Source organism: Hypanus sabinus, chromosome 1 (genome assembly GCF_030144855.1).
Source record: "Hypanus sabinus isolate sHypSab1 chromosome 1, sHypSab1.hap1, whole genome shotgun sequence".
Lineage (NCBI taxonomy): Eukaryota > Metazoa > Chordata > Chondrichthyes > Myliobatiformes > Dasyatidae > Hypanus > Hypanus sabinus.
In genome coordinates, this window is record NC_082706.1 from 177,075,425 (window position 1) to 177,099,015 (window position 23,591).

At 41.5% G+C, this 23,591-nt stretch overlaps 1 protein-coding gene across 2 annotated transcripts in view; it reads right to left on the bottom strand.

Moving 5' to 3' along the window:
• The window catches only part of pde7a (phosphodiesterase 7A), a 134,194-nt gene that overhangs the window by 61,836 nt on the left and 48,767 nt on the right, over positions 1–23,591 (bottom strand). For both annotated transcript variants that reach the window (XM_059981988.1, XM_059981998.1), the window contains one exon: positions 2,190–2,250. In XM_059981988.1, the coding sequence (XP_059837971.1) occupies positions 2,190–2,250 (61 nt within the window). The remainder of the gene's footprint in view (positions 1–2,189; positions 2,251–23,591) is intronic.

The window sequence follows — 23,591 nt, forward strand, 5'->3', positions numbered from 1 at the left end:
TTCTTGGCACGCTATTACAATTTTTCTATTAGTCAACCGCTCTCCTTTCACACTGTGGACATTAAATCACGCAAATGCACATTCTGCCATTCTGTTGTTAACCCTTGCTCTGAACTTATAAGATTTTGAAGATATTAAGAACACAATAGACAGTAGGTGCAGGAGTAGGCCATTCGGCCCTTCTAGCCAGCATCACCATTCACTGTGATCATGGCTGATCATACACAATCAGTCCCCCGTTCCTGCCCTCTCCCCATATCCCTTGACCCCGCTATCTATAAGAGCTCTATCTAACTCTCTCTTGAATGCATCCAGAGACTTGGCCTCCATTGTCTTCTGGGGCAGAGCATTCTACATATCCACCACTCTCTGGGTGAAAAAGTTTTTCCATATCTCTGTTCTAAATGGCCTATCCCTTATTCTTAAACTGTGGCCTCTAGTTCTGGACTCACCCATTAGCGGGAAAATGCTTCCTGCCTCCAGCATGTCCAATCCCTTAATAATCTTATATGTTTCAATCAGATCCCCTCTCATCCTTCTAAATTCCAGTGTATACAAGCCCAGACGCTCCAATCTTTCAAAATATGACAGTCCCGCCATTCTGGGAATTAACCTTGTGAACCTACGCTGCACTCCCTCAATAGCAAGAATGTCCTTCCTCAAATTTGGAGACCAAAACTGCACACAGTACTCCAGGTGGGGTCTCACCGGGGTCCTGTACAGCTGCAGAAGGACTTCTTTACTCCTATACTCAATTCCTCTTGTTATAAAGGCCAGCATGCCATTAGCTTTTTTCACTGCCTGCTCTACCTGCATGCTTGCTTTCATTGACTGATGTACAAGAACACCTAGATCTCGCTGTACTTCCCCTTTTCCTAACTTGACTCCATTTAGATAGTAATCTGCCTTCCTGTTCTTGCCACCAGTGGATAACCTCACATTTATACACATTAAACTGCATCTGCCACACATTTGCCCACTCACCCAACCTGTCCAAGTCACCCTGTGTTCTCATAACATCCTCCTGACATTTCACACTGCCACCCAGCTTTATGTCATCAGCAAATTTGCTAATGTTACTTTTAATCACTTCATCTAAATCATTAAAGTATATTGTAAACAGCTGCGGTCCCAGCACCGAACCTTGCGGTACCCCACTGGTCAAAGCCTGCCATTCCAAAAGGGACCCATTAATCGCTACTCTTTGTTTCCTGTCAGCCAGCCGATTTTCAATCCATGTCAGTACTCTGCCCCCAATACCATGTGCCCTAATTTTGCCCACTAATCTCCTATGTGGGACTTTATCAAAAGCTTTCTGGAAGTCCAGGCACACTACATCCACTGGCTCTCCCTTGTCCATTTTCATAGTTACATAATGTTTTCCCACAGGGATCCTTGCGAGCACGATTTGTTCAGTGTGGCTTCTGTGCAAGAGATGCAAAAATCCTGAAAAGCATTAAAAATGCCATCTCCATTTATTCCATGGTTCTTCCATCAAATTTATTGCAGATGACTAGGTGAAAACTAATCTCAAAGTTAACATTGGATTTTAGTACTTTCTGAAGTTTTAAGGAAGTGGGGAGGATGTGGTTAGAAACAGTAAGAGGGTTCTAGATTTGCTAAAACGGTGCCACAGAAATTTATGTGGAAAGCAGCATTAGTGGTTAAGAATAAGAATAAAGAACATAAAGTTAGATGATCATAGTGGAGGACAGTCAACATTTGCAAAGCCCATGAAGAGAATCTTGCAAACGTAAACTGAAGTCGTTAGAAAAAAGGGATGCAAGTCAAGGAAGTAGTGGGCAGGGGAGGGTTTGTTGAAGTAATGGAGCGACAGCCTGGCAGCAATCATTAATTCAGAAAATGTGATCTTGTGCAAAGGAGCAAATTAGCCAAATCTAATTGAATTGTAACCACTTAAAGGATGTTACCTCACCACATAAATTACCTGTCACCTCCTGCCTGAAATAAGAAGAGACAGACAAAATTAGAAGATGCAACAGGAAGAAATTGAGGTAAAGGAGAAAGAAATAATACTAACATCAACAGATAATAGAAACAAACCAGGCTCAGAGTGAGTGCTATGGAAATTCCAGAGCAAGACTGGGAATGACAGAAAGCGACAGATAACCATATATTTTCTGATCATCTGAGTTGTATTACAAATATAATACAGTTTATTTACTCACCTAACATACGAATATACAGAGCAGTCTGGTCTGAGCTTTCATACGATATTGCCCCTCGTCTCTGGAAAAATATGAAACCAACATAGAAGTTGTTGCTTTTCAAAATAGAATTCATCTCCAAGCTTCCCAACAGAATAAAAATAGCATATTTGTATTGCACTATGAAATTTTTTATATATTGATGATCAATCAAGGGGATGAATGACATTTCTATAGGTCATAAATCATTTTTTGAGGGGGCAATGTTCTACATTTCCATGAGCTTCAATTCCTTCCTTAGCTTTGATTTCCAGAACTGTTCCTGATGGTATTTGATTAAAGCTCTTCAACAAAGAATGATAATCATCTTCCCTTTGCAAGCCAACCTTCAGATTTAAAAAACAGGTTTTACTGATGCATCTCCCTGGAGCGTCGGAGGATGAGGCATGACCTGATATAAGTGTAAAAGATGATGAGAGGCATTAATCATGTGGATAGTCAGAGGCTTTTTCCCCAGGGCTGAAATGGCTAGCACAAGAGGGAGCAGTTTTAAGTTGCTGGGGAGTAGGTGTAGAGGAGATATAGAACATAGAATATTACAGCACATTACAGGCCCTTCTGCCCACAATGTTGTGCTGACCCTCAAACCCTGCCTCACATATAACCCCCCACTTTAAATTCCTCCATATACTTGTCTAGTAGTCTCTTAAACTTCACTAGTGTGTCCGCCTCCACCACTGACTCAGGCAGTGCATTCCACGCACCAACCACTCTCTGAGTGAAAAACCTTCCTCTAATATCCCCTAGCACTTCCCTCCCCTTAACTTAAAGCCATGTCCTCTTGTACTGAGCAGAGGTGCCCTGGGGAAGAGGCGCTGGCTGTCCACTCTGTCTATTCCTCTTAATATCTTGTACACCTCTATCATGTCTCCCCTCATCCTTCTTCTCTCCAAAGAGTAAAGCCCTAGCTCCCTTAATCTCTGATCATAATCCATATTCTCTAAACCAGGCAGCATCCTGGTAAATCTCCTCTGTACCCTTTCCAATACTTCCAAATCCTTCCTATAGTGAGGTGACCAGAACTGGACACAGTACTCCAAGTGTGGCCTAACTAGAGTTTTATAGAGCTGCATCATTACATCGTGTCTCTTAAACTCTATCCCTCAACTTATGAAAGCTAACACCCCATAAGCTTTCTTAACTACTCTATCTACCTGTGAGGAAACTTTCAGGGATCTGTGGACATGTACCCCCAGATCCCTCTGCTCCTCCACACTACCAAGTATCCTGCTATTTACTTTGTACTCTGCCTTGGAGTTTGTCCTTCCAAAGTGAAGTCCTTCCACCACCTCACACTTCTCTGGGTTGAACTCCATCTGCCACTGCTCATCCCACCAATGTCTCTCTGCAATCTTCGACAATCCTCTACACTATCTACAACACCACCAACCTTTGTGTCATCTGCAAACTTAGCAACCCACCCTTCTACCCCCACTTCCAGGTCATTAATAAAAATCATAATATGTAGAGGTCCCAGAACAGATCCTTGTGGGACACCACTAGTCACAACCCTCCAATCTGAATGTACTCCTTCCACCACAACCCTCTGCCTTCTGCAGGCAAGCCAATTCTGAATCCACCCAGCCAAACTTCCCTGGATCCCATGCCTTCTGACTTTCTGAATAAGCCTACCATGTGGAACCTTGTCAAATGCCTTACTAAAATCCATGTAGATCACATCCACTGCACTACCCTCATCTATATGCCCGGTCACCTCCTCAAAGAACTCTATCTGGCTTGTTAGGCATGATCTGCCCTTCACAAAGCCATGCTGACTGTCCCTGATCAGACCATGATTCTCTAAATATCCATAGATCCTGTCTCTAAGAATCTTTTCCAACAGCTTTTCCACCACAGACGTAAGGCTCACTGGTCTATAATTACCTGGACTATCTCTTCTACCTTCTTTGAACAAGGAGACAACATTCGCCTCCCTCCAATCCTCGGGTACCAATCCTGTGGACAACGAGGACATAAAGATCCTAGCCAGAGGCTCAGCAATCTCTTCCCTCGCCTCATGGAGCAGCCTGGGGAATATTCCGTCTGGCCTCAGGGACTTATCCGTCCTAATGTATTTTAACAACTCCAACACCTCCTCTCCCTTAATATCAACATGCTCCAGAACATCAACCTCACTCATATTGTCCTCACCGTCATCAAGTTCCCTCTCATTGGTGAATACTTAAGAGAAGCATTCATTGAGGACCTCGCTCACTTCCACAGCCTCCAGGCACATCTTCCCACTTTTATCTCTAATCCATCCTACCTTTACTCCTACCATCCTTTTGTTCTTCACATAATTGAAGAATGCCTTAGGGTTTTTCTTTACCCAACTCGCCAAGGCCTTCTCATGACCCCTTCTTGCTCTCCTCAGCCCCTTCTTAAGCTCTTTTCTTGCTACCCTATATTCCTCAATAGACCCATCTGATCCTTGCTTCCTAAACCTCATGTATGCTGCCTTCTTCCATCTGACTAGATTTTCCACTTCCCTTGTCACCCATGGTTCCTTCACCCTACCATTCTTTATCTTCCTCACCGGGACAAATTTATCCCTAACATCCTGCAAGATATCCCTAAACATCGACCACATGTCCATAGTATGTTTCCCTGGAATTTCATTAGCCTGAGAGTATAGAATCTGTGGAATTCATTGTCACAGATGGCTGTGGAAGGCAAGTTATTGGGTAATATTTAAAGCAGAGGTTAATAGGTTCTTGATTAGTAAAGCCAAAGGTTACAGGGAGCACATACAAAATACTGGGAGGAACTCAGCAGGTCAGGCATCATCTATGGAAAGGAATAAAAGGTCAACTACTTCAAACCAAGACCCTTCATCAGTCCTGCACAAAGAATAATGACTCTGGCTGTCAGTCTAATTAAGCAGCAAGATCTGGATGACATTCAGTCTCAAACTGATAATTGACAAGCATAAGCAACAGAACACAAGGACTGTGGCTGATTTTGTGGACAGAGAGGGAAGGAGGAGGAAGAGGGAAATCATGGCTCAGAAAAGGGGAAGGGAGCAGGAAGCACCAGAGACATTCTGTAATGATCAATAAGCCAACTGTTTGGAATCAAGTGACTTTGCCTGGTGTCTCAGGGCTGGGTATGTCTTCACCCAAGCAACCCACACCCCTGGCACTCCCCCTTTGCCACCTGTCCCACCCACAGCACTCCACCCTCAGTATTTCTTTGGTTCCCACCAGATTTACAGATTGGCAAGTACAATACTGTGCAGGAGTCTTAGGCACCCCAGCAAAATGTGCCCATGACTTTTGCACAGTACCGTAGGAGAAGAATTAGGTAATTCGGCCCATTGAGTCTGCTCAACTATTCCATCATGGCTGATTTATCATCTCTCTCACCCCCATTCTTATGCCTTTACCCCATAACCTCTGACTTCCTGACTAATCTGACAAATCAAGAACTTATCAACCTCCACCTAAAATATATCCAATTTCCTCTAGCATTCACAGATTCATCGAGCTCAACCTCAAGTAATCTCATCAACATCACCAAAATGGTGAATTGGAAAGATATGACAGCTCAGTTCAAAAGTTTTGAAGCCTCTTCCTCCCCCACCCCACCCCCCAACATCCTACAACTCTGGACTCTCAATCAACAGGAAACAGCCACTCAGAGGAAACAGACACTCAATATTTGTTGTCACTCTTAGAATGCCTTTCCATGAGCTCACATCTTATTCTTCTAAATCAAGGGAATATTGGTGAACTTGCTACAATCATTTTTCATAAATTAAACCCACATCCCAGAAATCAAACTAATAATTTTGCAGTGATTCAAGACCAATGCATGCTTCTTCACAAATGGAGAGTATGTTTGAACAGTATACTAAATAGTGTATCACCAGAACCCAGTACATCACGTTTTGTAGCCAAACCCTTTTGTAATAAAGATCAAAATAATACTGGGAGAACAACTGTCATTCCCTGGACCTGTTCCAAGATTTACAGCAAAGATCCAAAATAAATACTACTGGGAAATTATGTTATTGTCCCTGGTATGGAAATTTCTGGAACGATATAATATGGAACCAATCATTATACCTGCAAAAATAATGGAATTTCTCAGGCTCTCCCATAAAGACACACTGGCCTCGCCATTGTGAAATACTAGTACAGGCAGTCCCCAGGTTACAAATGAGTTCCATTCCTGAGTCCATCTTTAAGTCAGATTTGTACACAAGTCTGAACAGATACATCCGGTATTACTTAGCGTCAGTTAGTCAAACGTTTGTCTTAGTATATATTATATATTTTACCTTTCTATGCATATAAAACACTTAGGAAACGTATGTGTTTCAATAATTAAACCACTGCATTGCTTAGTAATAATTGTAGCTTTCATCGGGGCAGGGCCTTTCACATACGCCGTTATACTCACTTTATCCTTTACCTGTATCCTTTAAAGTTGTTCCAATCGTTGACCGACTGTAGCCTAACGCTTTTCCAATGACTGACGGTGTGCTGTCTTTACGACAGTTATTTAGTTTATAATATTTTCGCTTAGTAATTCATTCAATAGTATTTTCTAGTTAGAATTATAAGTGTTTAAAGTATATTCATTGCATGTAAAATATATCGGCATACGATGACGTCACATCCGGTTTCGCCGCGTCTTGTGGGAAAATACCGGTTTGAAATTAGCGCGAGGGTGGGGGCTTACCACGAGGCTCACCTGAGCAGAAGTAGTTTTGCAGGCATGAGAAATCACAGTGAGAGCAACGCTGTAAGTTAATAGATAATCGATATGTTGAACTAAGATGTTAATGCCGATCCTGTTAGAAGTAACGACGGTAGATAATGTTTATGCTTTCGTTAGTTAAAGAGTCGCGGATAGTTTGCATGGAAGTGTATTTAAAGTAGTCAATGGAGCAGGTAAACTCTCCCTGTATACTGCACCTTAGTGTAATGTAGTTATAGTCACCTTTGCAAGTATTTACACTTGAAATGTGATATTAAGGAAGGAACAAATACTGTATCAATCTTGTATTGTTTTATCAACAGTTTTCACCATATGTTAATGTGAAGAGTGAACAGTAAATGGTTAATCTTGCTGCGATCTGGTTCTTATTATCTGTGGTTTATCTCGACGTTAAATTCGGCGTTCGTGACACGCGAAGGAGAACGTTACAGACGGCATTTCACCTCTTTCCAATTGCTTTATTATTTCCACTTTATTTTCAATCATGATTGTTTTTTGTCAATGGAACAGAAAACTACGGATTTTATGTTCTATCGCTGAGCAGCAGTGAACCGTCTGATTGGCTTATCAGAATTCTCTTTAGGAACTAGTTGACTTGATAAGCATTTCGGATCTGGCTATTGTTCATGATTGTACTTAATAAAAAAAAAGTACAGCAGCAGCCACGGGCAGCGGGTCGCTCCGGGTCCTAAAGTCCACCCGCACCGAGACAGGTGAATGGAACAAGTGGGGGTGGTGCTGACAGAAAAAGGGGGATCAGGGAGAATCTTGCTAAGGAATATTTAAGTCAAATACAAAGCTACGCGCTCATCAGTGTTAACGGCAACAACTTAAAATGGCGGACTGTGTCGTGATTCAACTTAAAATGGCGCACGGCGTTCTCCTCCCTCTGTTCATAAGTACGAATTGTCTGTAAGTTGGATGTTCGTAACTTGGGGACTGCTTGTATACATGCAGGTGGTGGGAGAATTAAGGTGGAGTTGATGACTATGAAAAAGAAAGTAAGTTATGGAAAAAATAAACAAGATTGATACACTGAAACAGAAAGCCATTCAGCCAACCGAATCTACATCTTAAATGTCAAAAGCAGCTCACATCCATGAAGGTCAATAGTTTAATAATTAATTAAACTTTTGGGATTTTTTTACTTAGATAATAGCATTCTTTTTCTTAAAACAGCTGGCCAACTATTGCAACTTCATGTCAGTGGAGTCCATCCTAACCAATGACCTTTCTCAGAAGAAGCAAAAAGTTGGTCTTGCCTTTGTATCACTGCACAACTTCCACTTTCTACCTTCAGTAGAGTTGCAGGTGAAAACAACAGAATCAGCCTTCTACTCAACTTTCCAGTCAAGATGGCACCAGTGTATAGCACTCCCTCAGTCAACATCTTCCAAATAGTTCACAAAAGTCTTTTTTCACTTTTACATCTGCTTTTTACCTTAAATGTGTTTCTGGGACTATCAGAGCCTGTGATTTACAGTTTAAAGATCATTTGAGTGATCCAGCACTTTACTGTCTCCGAAAAGATTCCTGGAAGCAAGCTCATACTCTGACGGCCTCTACGCAAAGAAACTTCACGATGGGGAGTGAGGAGATGTTTGACTCCATTTCACTGGTTAAACCATTCATTAATCACTGGTTAAAGCATCAAGGAAGCTTGAGGCAGACGAACACAGAAGGCCAGCGAAAGTTCAGCGCAGACTGCCTTCCTTTTGATTGTTGCCGGAAAAGGAGTCAGTGAGCGGCCTATCGCTGTGCGGCTCACTGTGGCAGGCAGGTAGGGCTCTCTAGCTCATGTGGTGTCCCTCTCTTTCAATGAATATCAGTAAGATTGTAGGATGGTATCGTGGTTCTGTGTTTATGAATTGGACTACTTGAGTTTATGGACTGTGGACTTTTTCCAGACTTGCGGTTTTTATATTGTATTTTTTTTTAAATATTAAAATCACCCGTTCCTTTTCAGTTTTGTTGTGCAAGTAGTGTTTTAGGGGGCTGATGTTCTATTTTGTTCTTTTTTTTGGGGGGGGTGTCAATGTTCCTATTCCATTTTGTACAGAGGGAGGGGGTTTTGGGTGTTGATGATCGGGATGCCATTCTTTTTTGTACAGCGGGTGAGTCTGACATTTCTCTCTGAATGACTTGAATGTGCTTTTTTGTTTCATGGTTATCTGGAGAAGATAAATTTCAAAGTTGTATATTGATACATGCTTGATAAATGAACCTTTGAAGAGTATTCTGCTTTTATAACTGCAAAAGACATCAACCATCTTACTGGAATCTGTCTGAAGAATGAGTGGAGGCAGGTGATTGCAAACCAAAATTCCCGTCTTCTCCAAGATGTATGATTTTAAAAAAGAACCTGATGCCACTACTTCAAAAGAAAAATCTTCTTGCAAATTCTAATCTTTCAACCAGCTGCAACTGTGCTGCAGCGGGTTCTTGTAGGAATTTGCAACATGCAAAGATCACTTGTCGTCTTTGTATTCCCACTCAACCTTCAGCATCCATGACCATCTTCACCCTCCCATACCCCACCTGGCTTCATCTGCCCCTCCCACCTTTTCCCCTTGCTGCTTCTAGCCATCACACATGTGCCCACCTCCCCAACTCCATCATCCTTAAGCCCTCCTTGGTGCATCCATCGCCTACTAGCTCACATCTCACCCCTCCTCCTCTCCTCTTTATACTGGCCAACTTCTCTCTCCACTCTCAAGCCTGATGGAGATTATTGATCCAAAACATCAGCAATTCCTTTCACCCCCACAAAGGCCACTTAAATACTGAGTTCCTCCAGCAGTTTTCTGAAAAAAAACTACTACCATGTTAGAAATGTATACAGAAAAAGTCCAGTAACCAATCATGATCAGGACTTTGATGACAGATGTGTCAGATTTTCTGGTCTATTGAATATTATTTCCAGTAATATTCCAAACACTTTAAAAATTGACTTACTCAAAATTGTTAAATGTAATTATATTTAACTAGAATATACTGTGCAGTGTACAGTAATTTGGTTGTATTCAAGTCATAAATTCAACAGAAATATACTTCCCGGTTAAAGAAACTGCGGCTTTACATTACTGATGATATTCTCTTTCTCCATTACCTAATTGCAAAAGTCAAATCCAATTTTTAATACATTTTACAAGCATTGTCAAAAAAAGTCCTAAAAAACTGCCAACAGCATTATAGGAAGTTTCTGAACACTACAAACTTTAAGTTTTATTATTATGCTCAACAGTGAACAACCATCTGCAGGTCCAAATATATACATAGCTTATATATTAATACATATATTAATTCTGTGTAAACAGATATTCCAGATATTTTTGCCAGCCTCTGTCTTGTGATATCTAATTCAACACCTTTTATCAAAGCTTACCTGCAAACAATACCACTTTGCTTCTATATGCTTTTTAGCTTTTTTAATTGATTTGTCTTTCTACACATTCATTTACTGCTTGGCTTCTATTTTTAAAATAACAATTTCTGAAAAAATTAATGCGCAGGAATCTCTGCCTGATGAGCAACTAATTTTAGCATTCCTTACCACTACTTTAGTTTAAAATCAATCAAACCAGCATACACTTAGAAATTGAATCATGCGGCTTCCCAGTCTACCTGGGTGAGCTACTCACCAGAAAGGCCATTATCCAGTGTTAACTATATCCATAATTATCCAGTGGACATGATTGTGATTTACCAACAGACCAGTTGTGTTGGGGGGGGGGGGGTGGGAAAGAGGGGAGAAGAGCAAAGCACCTCAGTGCTTTGATAGAACTTGCTGGTCAAAAGCAGGTTTGCACCTATGGATTGACAAATTAGTTTCATGTATTGTTTGTTTCATCTATTGTTACAACTATGTTGTACATGGTGGTCCCTAATTGCAACATTTTTTTTGTTTCACAGAACACCTGGCTCAACAAATACACTTACAACACTTCAAATCTCTACACCAGTATTTCTCAACTGACGTTCTGTGGAACCCTAGGGTTCAGTGAGAGGTCACTAGGGGTTCTGAGAGATTGTGATTTAAAAAAAACATTGTTTTTTGAACTTCACACAATGTGCGATGCTAGCCATAAAAAGCAGGATCTCCCAGTGGCCACCCATTTTAATTCTACTTCCCATTTCTATTCCGATATGTCTATCCATGGCCTCTACTATCACGATGAAGCCATACTTAAATTAGAGGAACAATACCTTATATTCCGCTTGGGTAGCCTCCAACTTGATGGCGTGAACATCAATTTCTCGAACTTCCAGTAATTCCTTCTCTCATCTTATCTCCTTGCCTGCCCATCACCTCCTTCTGGTATTCCTCCCAACTTTTCTTTCTTCCATGGCCTTCTGTCTCTTTCACTAATTTACTTCCCAGCTCTTTAATTTATACCTCCTCCATCAGGTTTCACCTATGACGTTGCGTTTCTCTCCCCTCCCCTACTTTTTAAATCTACTTCTTAGCTATTTTTCTCCAGTTCCTGCTGAAGAGTTTCAGCCCAAAATGTCAACTGTACTCTTTTCCTAGATGCTCCCTGGCCTGCTGAGTTCCTCCAGCATTTTGCATGTGTTGCTCAGATTTTCTCTTGTGCACGATGCTAGTGCTCGCAGTGGTGGGCAGTGACGCAGCAGCTCCAGTAGCAATCTCGTTAGAGGTCTCTCAGCCCAGTGTGGCAGTGCACAGTAGGGCCATGTTTACTTGGAGTCCATTCTCAGTTTTTAAACACAAGATAGGTGAGGCCGTTGATAATTGGTGAGCGTTGCATTACACAGAGGGGATGATGGTAGGCTGATGAGGAGCATGAAGTGTGTTTTCCAAACACTGAACGGATTTCCACAACTTGGGCTGTGACCTCAGTCTCTCCCTTCTGAATTGTCTCCCCCAACTTCCCTTTACGCACTTCTAACTGACTTACAGGAGCAAACAAACTCTACCGCTGGAGTAGAGAATTGGAGGGAATAGTTCATTTTAAAGGTGATTTTTGAAGAGGATGTGTGAGATGGAAGAGAAGGATTCAATGCCTAGGGCTATGGACAACTCTGATAAGGATAATGATGGAGAATTACCATCTTCTGAGTCATTTCACCGCAGTGGTGCAACAACGGACACAAAAAAGTCCGTCTCTTTTTTTAAAAAAAACAAAACTACAAAAGTTTATTTACACAACAAATACACAAAGTATATACATTATTTACAAGACAGTGAATAAAAATAAGATTACTATTGTCTATAAAAACAGTTAATTCCTTGAAGGGCCCACCGATCCCGAAAGTACCCCACTGTACCCATTGTGACTGCATGCTTCCTCTCCAAGGACAGCTGGACACAAACATATCCTTGGAAGAGAGGCAGGCAGTCGACCCTGGCAGAGTCCTCAACGTTCCACCACCTATACCTGTGAATGGCCATCTTGGCCAGTCCAGTGAATCCTCCTCCCTTCTGCACTGTGTTCCTGTATACAAGGAGCACAGTACTGGAGTGCAACCAGAACCCCAGCAGCAGCCCCTTCAGACACTCAAACAGGGGCTGCAACCTCTCACACTCCATATAAGCGTGCTACACCGAATGCTCCTGGCCACAAAATGGACAGGCAGAGGGGTGTTAATGAACCAGCTTAAAAAACCTTTTGCAAGTTACTGCCCTATGCAACACCCTCCATCCCAGGTCTCCAATGTACAGGGGAAGGAACTCTGTATAAACAGATTTTCCACTGGGGACCTCCTCTTCTGCCAGATGGTAAAACAGACCACCCATGAAAGACTGGTCAGCCGACAAAGGCAAGGAAGCGAAAGGTGTGCAAGAGCAGCCCGTTCAAGAAATGTTTTGGACAGTCATGGACGGGCACGTTATGCGGGACCCTCTCCCATGAGGTATCCCAAAGCCTGGGTTTAACAAGCACTTTCAGCCCATCAGTTGGTGGTGCAGCAGGAACCCCTCCACTTCTCCGAATCTCCTCAACACCATCTGTGACAGGGTGGGGACCAGTCCCCCACTAGCGCGGAAGCACCCCGTCTGGGTGAAACTAGACCCCATACCCTCAAAAGCTCTCAGTAAAAGTGAGGCAGTTCCTTCAAAGCTGTGCAGCTGATGCTGTCCACTGGAAGCTACGTGCTCTCCTTCAGTGTGGGTGCCAGTGCATGCCATCTCGTAGAGTGGTCACTATACAAATATCTCTGCAGGGTCCTGAGGTGGAGAGCTGCTACGCACATGAATGACTGACCACCCTCTGCGATCAGAGGGCTCAGGACTGCAACAGAGACCCAATGCCTCCCATTACCCCAGAAGTATAGAATGGTGTATACCCAAGAATATCCCAAAATGGTGCATAGTTCCCTGAAGATGGAATTTCACGTGGATAGGGTGGTGAAGAAAGCTTTTGGTACGCTGGTCTTTATAAATCAGAGCATTGAGTATAGGAGTTGGGATGTAATGTTAAAATTGTACAAGGCATTGGTAAGGCCAAATTTGGAGTATTGTGTACAGTTCTGGTCACCGAATTATAGGAAAGATGTCAACAAAATAGAGAGAGTACAGAGGAGATTTACTAGAACGTTACCTGGGTTTCAGCACCGTAAGTTACAGAGAAAGGTTGAACAAGTTAGGTCTTTATTCTTTGGAGCGTAGAAGGCTGAGGGGGGACGTGATAGAGGTATTTAAAATTATGAGGGGAATAGATAGAGTTGACGGGGATAGGCTTTTTCCATTGAGAGTAGGGGAGGTTCAAACAAGAGGACATCAGTTGAGAGTTAGGGGGCAAGAGTTTAGGGGGTAACACGAGGGGGAACTTCTTTACTCAGAGTGGTAGCTGTGTGGAATGAGCTTCCAGTAGAAGTGGTAGAGGCAGGTTCAATTTTGTCATTTAAAAAAAAATTGGATAGGTATATGGACAGGAAAGGAATGGAGGGTTATGGGCTGAGGGCAGGTAGGTGGGACTAGGTGACAGTAAGCATTTGACACAACTAGAAGGGCCGAGATAGCCTGTTTCCGTGCTGTAATTGTTATATGGTTATAAGTCATCCAATAGCCTCTTCTGGGTCCTAGATACAAAAGCAGTGGGCAGCGCTAAAGTAATGAGCCAATACCGTATCTTTACAATGAAAGCTTTTACAATGGGTTTTAATGGGTTTTACATGGACTTATAATCCAAGTTGTCCTATTCCATTGTGCCTAGTCTGTGCAAACAACTTCCAAATACAGAAATGGCTCCAGCAAAATTGAAAAGACACTAAACTACAAATCACAACCAGATGACACATAAAAGTGCTTATTATTTTAAACAGCTATTGGAATCTCAAAACAAACAGATTACAGCTTTTGAAAATTAAGTCACAGTCAGTAAAAAGACTCAGGAAGCAAGTTATTTAGTAGCTTTAAGACCAGTTCACTTGAGAATACTTTAAAAACTGAAAACCTAGACAAATTACACAACAATCTCCAGCTACATACAGAAATCCAATAGCTTAGTAGAGGAAGAGTTCTCAACAGGGTGTTTGAGCTGAAAGGTGAATTGCAGGAGTACTTTCAAAAAACTAGTAGGCTATAACTTTGCCAAGTGCTTTCAAAATGAAGAATGGCTGCAAAAACTAGCCTACAATGGATATTTTTCTTGAAATGAAGCAGTTGAACAAGTCTCTGCAAGGCCCTGGAGATAATGTTTTGACTTCTAGTGACAAGATTCTTAGATTTAAAAGGAAACAATCCTTTGAAAAATCATGCTGCAAAAGGAAATCTTGAAATGTTCCCACTGCTGTTTGGGCTTGAGAGTGAGGAAGGATATCAGAAAGTCTTGAGTCTTATTGAAAACCACCCGGAAGAACTGCAGAACAAAATATTTCCTCCCTTTCAGCACAAGTGTATGACTGGATGAGGGACCCTTTCTCTGAATCTTCTGCTCAGCCTGAAAACGACTTTGAAAGAAGAGGAAGAACTTTGTGAGCTGCACTCTGATAATGCACTTATGATGAGATTTACTGACTTGCCCCTGGACAAGTTCTGGATTTCTGTGAAAGAAGAGTATCGTAGGAAAGCAATGAGTATTTTGCTGCAGTTTTCAACCTCTTACATGTGTGAGCAAGTTTTTTCCTGTTTAACAAGCATCAAGAGCAAGGATAGATAATGTCTCATTTCAGTGGAAGGTGAAATTCGTGTGTGCTCGTTTGACCCAGAATTAAGAAATTCATTATGTTTGCCTTATGAGATTTTAAAATTTATGATAGTGAAAGAAACACCAATTTCAAGCTAAGCTTACCTATCAGTTTTTTTTTACCTTCTCACCCCCCCCCCCCAAGAAAGGTTGGCTAAAAATTCATTCCCTACTCAAAAGAGCATTGACAATTATTGTTGGATTATTATATCTACAACACTAACATAACTATGAGCTCTAGATATAATAATTTTTTATGCAGGAGTTCCCCAAGACCTGAAAATTATTTCAAGAATTTCCCCAGGACAAAGAGGTTGAAAAAGGCAGCTCTACACCATCCAAACTTTTTTTTTGTATATACCCATGTATGTTGTCAGTAGTTCAAACTCTACCTCATTATCAGTACCTGTTTTTTCATCTTTGGGTTCTATGTTCCCTGAGGTCTTCTCCCTACAAGAACAAAGAACTGACTCTACAATCATGATGTCTGTAGCTTCAGCTTCCTCCGGTTTTCCCCTTTTCAAAGCCACACCTTTCTAGCTCTCTCTGCCCTAGTCATGATATTGAAACTATCCAATTTTTTCTATTTCATCTGCAAAATCCAAACATACTTCCTAAGCAGTGCTCACCTTTTCCATCAATCTATTTGAATCTTGCCAAGATAGGCAAACACTTCAGAATAGGTACATAAGATAAAGGTCTTGTTTAATCTCTCCAATGGATATACATATCCAAATCATTGCTATTCTATAGTTTGTAGAATCTTAGTATATATAATCTGGCTGTCAAACTTTCTATATTACAAAACTTGTGGCTATAAAACAATTCTGGGATTTCTCAAGAAAATGAAATCTACAACATATAGAAATCGTTCAATTGTTCTTCTACATTCTTAAATATGACACAGGAACATCATTTACCCCCTAGGTTTCTGCTCCGTGATCAATTTAATTGGACTGATCACATTATAACTACATTCTTCTAGCAATGGCTTCTGTTCTTAACTCTATCATTACTAGGGATCAAAATGTTGCTTATGTAACTCCCTGGGTCGCCTCAGGCTTGCTCAGCTCGTTCCCGTCTAGGGGGAGCAGCCTTCGGCCCCGCCAAACTGGGTAATCAGCTGGTGTGGATGCTGTGTGATGTCCCCGCCTCGCCCAAAAACAGACAGCACACCATATGCGATTAAATGAGTACAATTTATAAAGGTTACTATTACTAAGTGATTAATAACGATACAGTATATATGAAGAGAAAATTAAAGAAAAGGCGCCAAACTTATCAAAGTCCAAACCACTTCGTGCACAACCGTTGGAGCTCAATTACTGAAGTCTTCTGGCCACCATTCGATCCCCTCTGAACTCCTCGACTCTCCAAACAGCTCAGGACCCTCCGAACTCCTCGACTCTCCAAACAGCTCAGGACCCTCCGAACTCCTCGACTCTCCAAACAGCTCAGGACCCTCCGAGTGGTCAACCAAGCACATCTAGCTTCAACCCCCCCCTCCTCGGAGAATCTCCCGGCCTCGGACCCCCCTTTGGGGTCCGATCCTCGCCCAGCTTAGAGCATTGCGTCCTCTCTCTCGACCCCCTCGCGCCGATCTGCCCAAAAGCCCGTCAACAAAAGCTTACAGACTCAGAAGAAAGAAAATTAATCCCCATTTGGTTTACAAAGGAATACCATTCTCGTTATCAGTAAATTAGCATTCCTGCTAGTTAACAAAAAGAAGAAACCCTCTTTACACTTACTACCCTTCCAAGTTTGACTCTAGGATACTAGTCGACATGGGGTCCACTTCAGTTCAAAACCCTGCTCAAAACTTTTCACTATGAAAATGTGTGTCAATTTAACAGAACTGAATGAGTTGCAATTTTCTCTTTAAGCACTGCCATATATTGTGTAAATTAAGTACGGTTTTAATGCTGAGAATAACTTATTGTTGTCAAGGTCATACCAATGGAATATGTCAAAGTGTTTAAGAGTGGATTGAGCAACTCAAGTTTTTTTTGCACAATTATGAATTAATAGATTTTTATAAAATGAAACAAACCTTGCACTTTCCAAGCAATATACATCAAACAGTGGAATCAACATACCATATAAGCCAGTGGTTCCCAAACAATTTTTAGGTGACCACATCTCCAGTGCCCCTCCCCACCACCTTCAAGCCATTACACAGAAACTATAAAGAATTTTTATTTACGATTCCAAAAAATAGGAACTGCAAATTCAAAGCATGACAAACAATTGCAAAAATTATTCAAATCTATTTAAAGCTGTAAATAAAATGATTTCTCAATTTAAGCACAGTAAAACCTATTTTCATCAACAATTTTAGAATGTACATTAGTAGTCCAACAATTCATTACTTCAAAGCAACACAGCATACTGGAGGAACTCAACAGGTCAAGCAGCATCTATGGAAAACAGTAAATATTTGATGTTTTGGGCCGAGACCCTTCTTTGGGACTGAGGGGGAGGTTGGGGGTGGGGGGAGGGTGCCTGAATTCAAAGGTGGAGGGACAGGAAAGAGGCTAGCTGGAAGGTGATAGATGAATGGGAAAGGTCAAGGGCTGAAGAAAGAATCTGACAGAAGAGAGTGGACCAGTAGTAAAAGGTCAGAGTGGGGAATTGAAGGGAGGAGGGGGAAAGAATTGATATTCATATTATCAGGTTGGAGGGTACCTTGACGTGCAGAGCAAATTCTATTGTCTTAAGTATGTAGCAGAATGTGTCTGCCACATTCCAGTCTTTGAACAAAGTTGTTGCTGAGTGGAATCATTTGAAACATTTGGTCTGGTGACTTTTGTAAAACCACTCCGAATCTCCTTTACCGCTGGCAGAACCAGTCCTTCAACTGTATGTGGCTTTCCAGAATTAACAATGAAATATTGTATCACTTTTATTGTTAAGTGCAGGCAAATATGTTTTGAAGTGCTTTCTATTTCTGCAGGTTTTTATAAAATGACTGAAAAGAAGCAAAGTTCTTGTTTGGTTTATCAGAGTGCATTCTCTTCAAATGTTCAAGGAGCCTACAACTGTTTCATGGTCTCATATGAAAAAGGTTTTGACATGACATATTGGCTGCTGTTGCATGTTTGGTGCTGGTACAAGTCCATATTCCAAATACTCCATACTATACTGCTAACATGTCTTTTTAGTTTGGTCTGCTTCTGCCATTTTATTATGAATTAACAACCATGGTCAATCACCTATTGTTCAAGTCCAACTTCAAGCGCAGCAATCAATAAAAAGGAAAATTATGATGCCATCATAGCTCAAGCAAAATCTCACTTTCTGTTGAAAGGTATATAAAGTGGGCAGTACTCTCTCCATTGGGGTGTGGGCTAGAGAAATGCAATCAAGGCCATTCAAAAGTGCAGATTCTGAACTTTACCTCCATTGAATGTCATACCCTAATACATAGGAATTGTGATACTGTGTGATTAGAATATAGGAAATGCACTAGCTAAGATTGCTCTACAGTAATGAATGGCAATAATGCACAGGCCAGGCACATAAATAACAATTTCTTCTCATGACATCTCATGACATGCCAAATAGAAGAGTCATATTGCTTTTCAACAACTATAATACACTTGCAGCAAAGTCTCAAAGAACAGTGGTTTAACAAGGGAGTAAGTAATAACGTGATCATTGTAATCAATTATGAGGTACTGAGGGTCAAATGTTTATAATGTCATTAATTTCTTAAAGCCTGTAATTAATCTATTAACCTGCTATATTCAGTCACTAGTGGAGTGCCTGTAATTTCATTAATTTCTTAAAGCCTGTAATTTCTCAGCTGCCTCCCTTTCTAATGCACACCCCCCAAAAACCCCTTTATTTTCATTGCCCCCTCCCATGGGGAGGGACAATATTACCCACTTTGGGAACTACTGATATAAACTGAGTTCTACAAAGCAACCTACACTGACTGGGTCACAATTCTATTAACCTGCTATATTCAGTCACTAGTGGAGACAGCCGAATGCATATGGCCTTCATGAAAATGGCATTCCATGAGCATTTGATAAGTTCTGTGCCACAGTTTTCACTCACCATTCACTAAAATTGGACTTGCCATGTCTTGGGAGCTATTGGTAATGGCATCTAAATTAACAACCCCATTCTAAGTTATGAAAGGAACCAACAATACAGTTCAAAGTAAATTTATTATCAAGTACACATATCACCCCATACAGTCCTGAGATTCATTTTCTTGTGGGCATACTCAATAAATCCATAATAGAATAATAACCATAACAGAATTAATTCATTTGTGTTTCCATAACAACCTGTAATGCAGCCAGTTAATATACTCTCCATTACACATCTATAAAAGTTTTTCCAGTTTTAGATGTCATGCTGAAACTCTGCCAACTCCCAGGGTAGTAGAGTTGCTGCCATGCTTACTTTGTAATTGCACTTACATGCTGAATCCAGGAATTTAGAGTTGCTGACCCTTCTCCCATCCTCTGATGAGGAATGTCTCATGGACCTCTGTTTCCTCCTCTTTAAATCAGATCTTTGGTCTTGCTGACATTGAGTAAGAGGTACTTAGCCAGATGTTCAATCTCCCTCCTATATGCTGATTCGTCACCATCTTTGGTTCGGCCTTCAATAGTGACATCATCAGCAACTTGAATATGGCACTGGAGCTGTACTTAGCCACGTAGTCATAGGTGTAAAGAGTGTTGAGCAGGGGGGCTAATCACACAGACTTTTCACACACCTGTGCAGATGGGGATGTTGTGCCAACCCAAACTGACTGGGTCTGCAAGTGAGGAAATTGAAGATCCAATTGCACAAAGAGGTATTGAGACCAAGGTCTTCAGCTTTTTGATTAGTTTTGAGGGAATGATAATATTGAATGCTGAGCTGTAGTTGATAAGATGCATCCTGATATTTGCATCTTAGGCATCAGTATAATTGAAGCCTACTTGAAGCAGGTAGGTATCGCAGACTGCTGAAGCAAGCAGTTAAAGTATGATATTTATAGTATGTAAAGTTTGAAATTTTTTGGTAAAAGGCACATTTGCAATACACAATTTTAGGGTTGGTTGCATGCGAACAGGTTTCCTACAATAATAATATTAAAAGTATGCTTTCTTCCAGTAAAATGGCAGCACAAGTAGATGTAGTAGCCTCTCAGGGGCTAACCAAAGGTGCTTCTTTCATTGTTAAATGTATTTTTTTTAATCATAAGCCTATACTGGACTCCAATTATTACAGGTACAGTAGGTCTACCATAACAGTGAGCTGCTCATTGTTCGCAGTAGCTGGCCGGGGTGTCATAAAAGCTGGCTGGTGGTTCAGTCAAATTGAATCATTACAGTTGGAGATGACGATGCACAACAGACCAATCCCCATATTGTTCTAATATGTACAAACACAGTGCAATTTATCAAGCATAGTGTAAATCTTCATTACAGGCATCAACACTTTCCTTTAAAAATTGATCATACACATCCAAGTTGGCAAATCCTTACAAGAGTTTATTAAAGCCAAAGAATCAAACATCAAAAGAGATTAAAAAGTGATTTATTGACATTTAAAAATTCCTTCAACTTTACAAGGAAAGACTCAAAAATCTTGAGAAATAGTCGTAAACAGAAAAAAAAACTGACATGCTTTGAAGATTGCTTGTCCAATATAAAAAGTCATTCTGATCAACTGCACTGAAGGACTTTGCAGTTTTCTTTGTAATATTGCCCCCATCATAGTGTAAATACAGCTCATCTCAGAGCCAGGTCATACAGAACTAAAAAAAAGTGTCTGAAATGCAATGAGACTTGTTGGCAGAGTGGTCTCTTTTTACATGTTTTAGTGAATAAGTCAATGTATGAAAGCTCAGCCTTTGGGCATTTACAAACACAAACATTCCCTACACAGCTTCTCAACCATTGTGGTTTGGGAGGCCTTGGTTCAAAATCTAGTTGCTGCAAAATGAAGTTTTCAATTAGCTTGAAAGATTAGGTTCTTTTCCATAGGAAATTTATTGAAGGTAAGAAAATTAAAGATATAGCTTTAAGTGACGCAGTTTGTCAGGATGCTGTCCACTGTAGGTTGACATGAGCCTGGATGTGCAAAGTCCAGCTCTTACACCACCTCAGAAAGCAGAGACATTGAAGAGATTTCTTGACTGTGTAGGATGTGTTCTGCGACCCTGAGAGGTTATGTGATAAGCACTCCTAGGAGTTTAAAACTGCTTGCAGTTTTCTCTGCTGTGCAGCTGATATATAGGGAGGGGTGAGAGGTGTGAGTTCTCCTTAAGTCAATATCTATCTCATTTATTTTGTTGACTAAAAGGAGTTTTTTTTTGCCTGGCACCAGGCCTCGAGCCCTTGCACCTCCTCTACATTGGACATCTCATCGTAGCTGGCAAGGAGCCCCACCACTGTGTGTCATTGACAAACATGACGATGTGATTGCTCAGGTGTTTGACTGTGTAGTCATGTGTGAGCAGAGTGAATAGCAATACACCCAGCACACAGTCCTGGGATCACCTGTGTCAAAGATGATGGAGGGAGGAGTAGTTATTCATCCTGACTAAGAGGTCTGTTTGTTATATTGTCCAACACCCAGTTCCACAGTGGTGTACTTAGACTGAGGAATAGATGTTTGCTCACCAAGATCTGTGGAATAGCGTTGAATGCTGAACTGAAATCCAGAAACAGCATTCTGATAAAGAGGAGAAAATCCGCAGATGCTGGAAATCTAAGCCACACACACAAAATGCTGGAGGAACTCAGCAGGCCAGGCAGCATCTATGGAAAGGAGTTCAATCGCCGTTTCGGGCCAAGACCCTTCATCAGGACTGGAGGAAAAAAAAGATGAGGTCAGTGTTAGGCGGTGGGGAGGCAGAAACACAAAGTGATAGGTGAAACCAGGAAGAGATAGGGATAAAGTAAAGAGCTGAGAAGTTGATTGGTGAAAGAGGTATAGGGCTGGAGACAGGAAAATCTGATAGGACAGAAGGCCATAGAAGAAAGAACAAGGGGAGGAGCACCAGAGGGAGGTGATGAGCAAGTAAGGAGATAAGGTAGAGAAGGAAAAAGGTATGGGGAATAGTGAGGTGGGGGGGGGGGGGGGGAGATTACTTGGAGGTTTGAGAAATCGATGTTCATCCCATCAGGTTGAAGGCTACTCAGAGAAATTCCTGCAGAAAGCAGAAAGTGGGGGGTGGTAGGAGAGGACAAGAGGAACACTATCACTGGTGGGGTGACGGGAGGATGGGGTGAGGGCAGACATGCATAAAATGGAAGAGGTGCAGTTGAGGGCAGCATTAAGGGTAGAGGAAGGAAAGGCCCTCTCTTTCCTCTCTTTGGAGGAGGACATGTTTGTTCTGGAATGAAAAGCCTCATCCTAAGAGCTGATCCAGTGGAGACGGAGGAATTGAGAGGAGGTGACATCTTTACAACTAATAAGGTGGGAAGAGGTATAGTTCAGGTAACTGTGAAAATCAGTGGGTTTATAATAGATATCAGTAGATAAGCTGTCTCTAGAGATAGAATAATCAAGTTGGAGGTAAAGTTGATGATGTAAACAAGCTCTGCATGGGTGCAAGAAGTAGCACCAACGCAGTCAATGTAGCAGTGTACTCTTGGAACATAGACTGTTCCACATAGCTAACAAAAAGGCAGGCATAGCTGGAACCCATGCAAGTACCCATGACTACACCTTTAGTAGGAAGGAAGTGGGAGGAGCCAAAGGAGAAGTTATTGAGAGTGAGGATAAGTTCCACCAGATGGAGAATGGTGATGGACTGGAACTGGCATGCAGAAAGCAACGGAAAGTTTGAGGCCTTCCTGGTGGGGCATAGAGGTGTATAGGGACTGGGCATCCATGGTGAAAATATGCTTAGGGCCAGGGAACTTGAAATCATTGAAAAGATCAAGAGTGTGTGAAGTGTCACAGATGTCGGTTGAAGGAACTGAACCAAGGAGGATAAAACTAAACTGAGGTATGCAGACACAAGTTCTGATAAGTGTCCTTGTTTCCTAGGTGTCAGGACCAGCTGCATGAGATACAATGGCATCTGCCATGCAGTAGTTCTGTTGGTAAGCATATTAGTGAGTGTTCAAAGAGGCAGGAATGGAGTTTTGGGTATATGCCATTATCAGCTGTTCAAAGCACTTCATGATGATTGGCAGTGTCACCAGACAGTAGTCATTTAGTTCTGAAGGTGTCGAATCCTTTGGTACAGGGGTGATGGTTGCTGATTTGAAGCATGCAAAGTCAACAGCCTGGATGAATGAAGTGCTGAAGATGTCCATGATAATGTCAGTGAGCTGGTGTGAACACTTCCACAGTACTCTGCCCAGGATGTCTGGCCTGATGTGTGGACCGTGTTATATTACCAATAAAATACAAATATAATTTATTTATTTCCGATGGACACCCCTGTGTCAAGACAAGGGGGAAAGGATAGAGGGAACTTGGTGCATCCACACACAGATGAAATTCATCGCACTTTTTATAGTAAAGC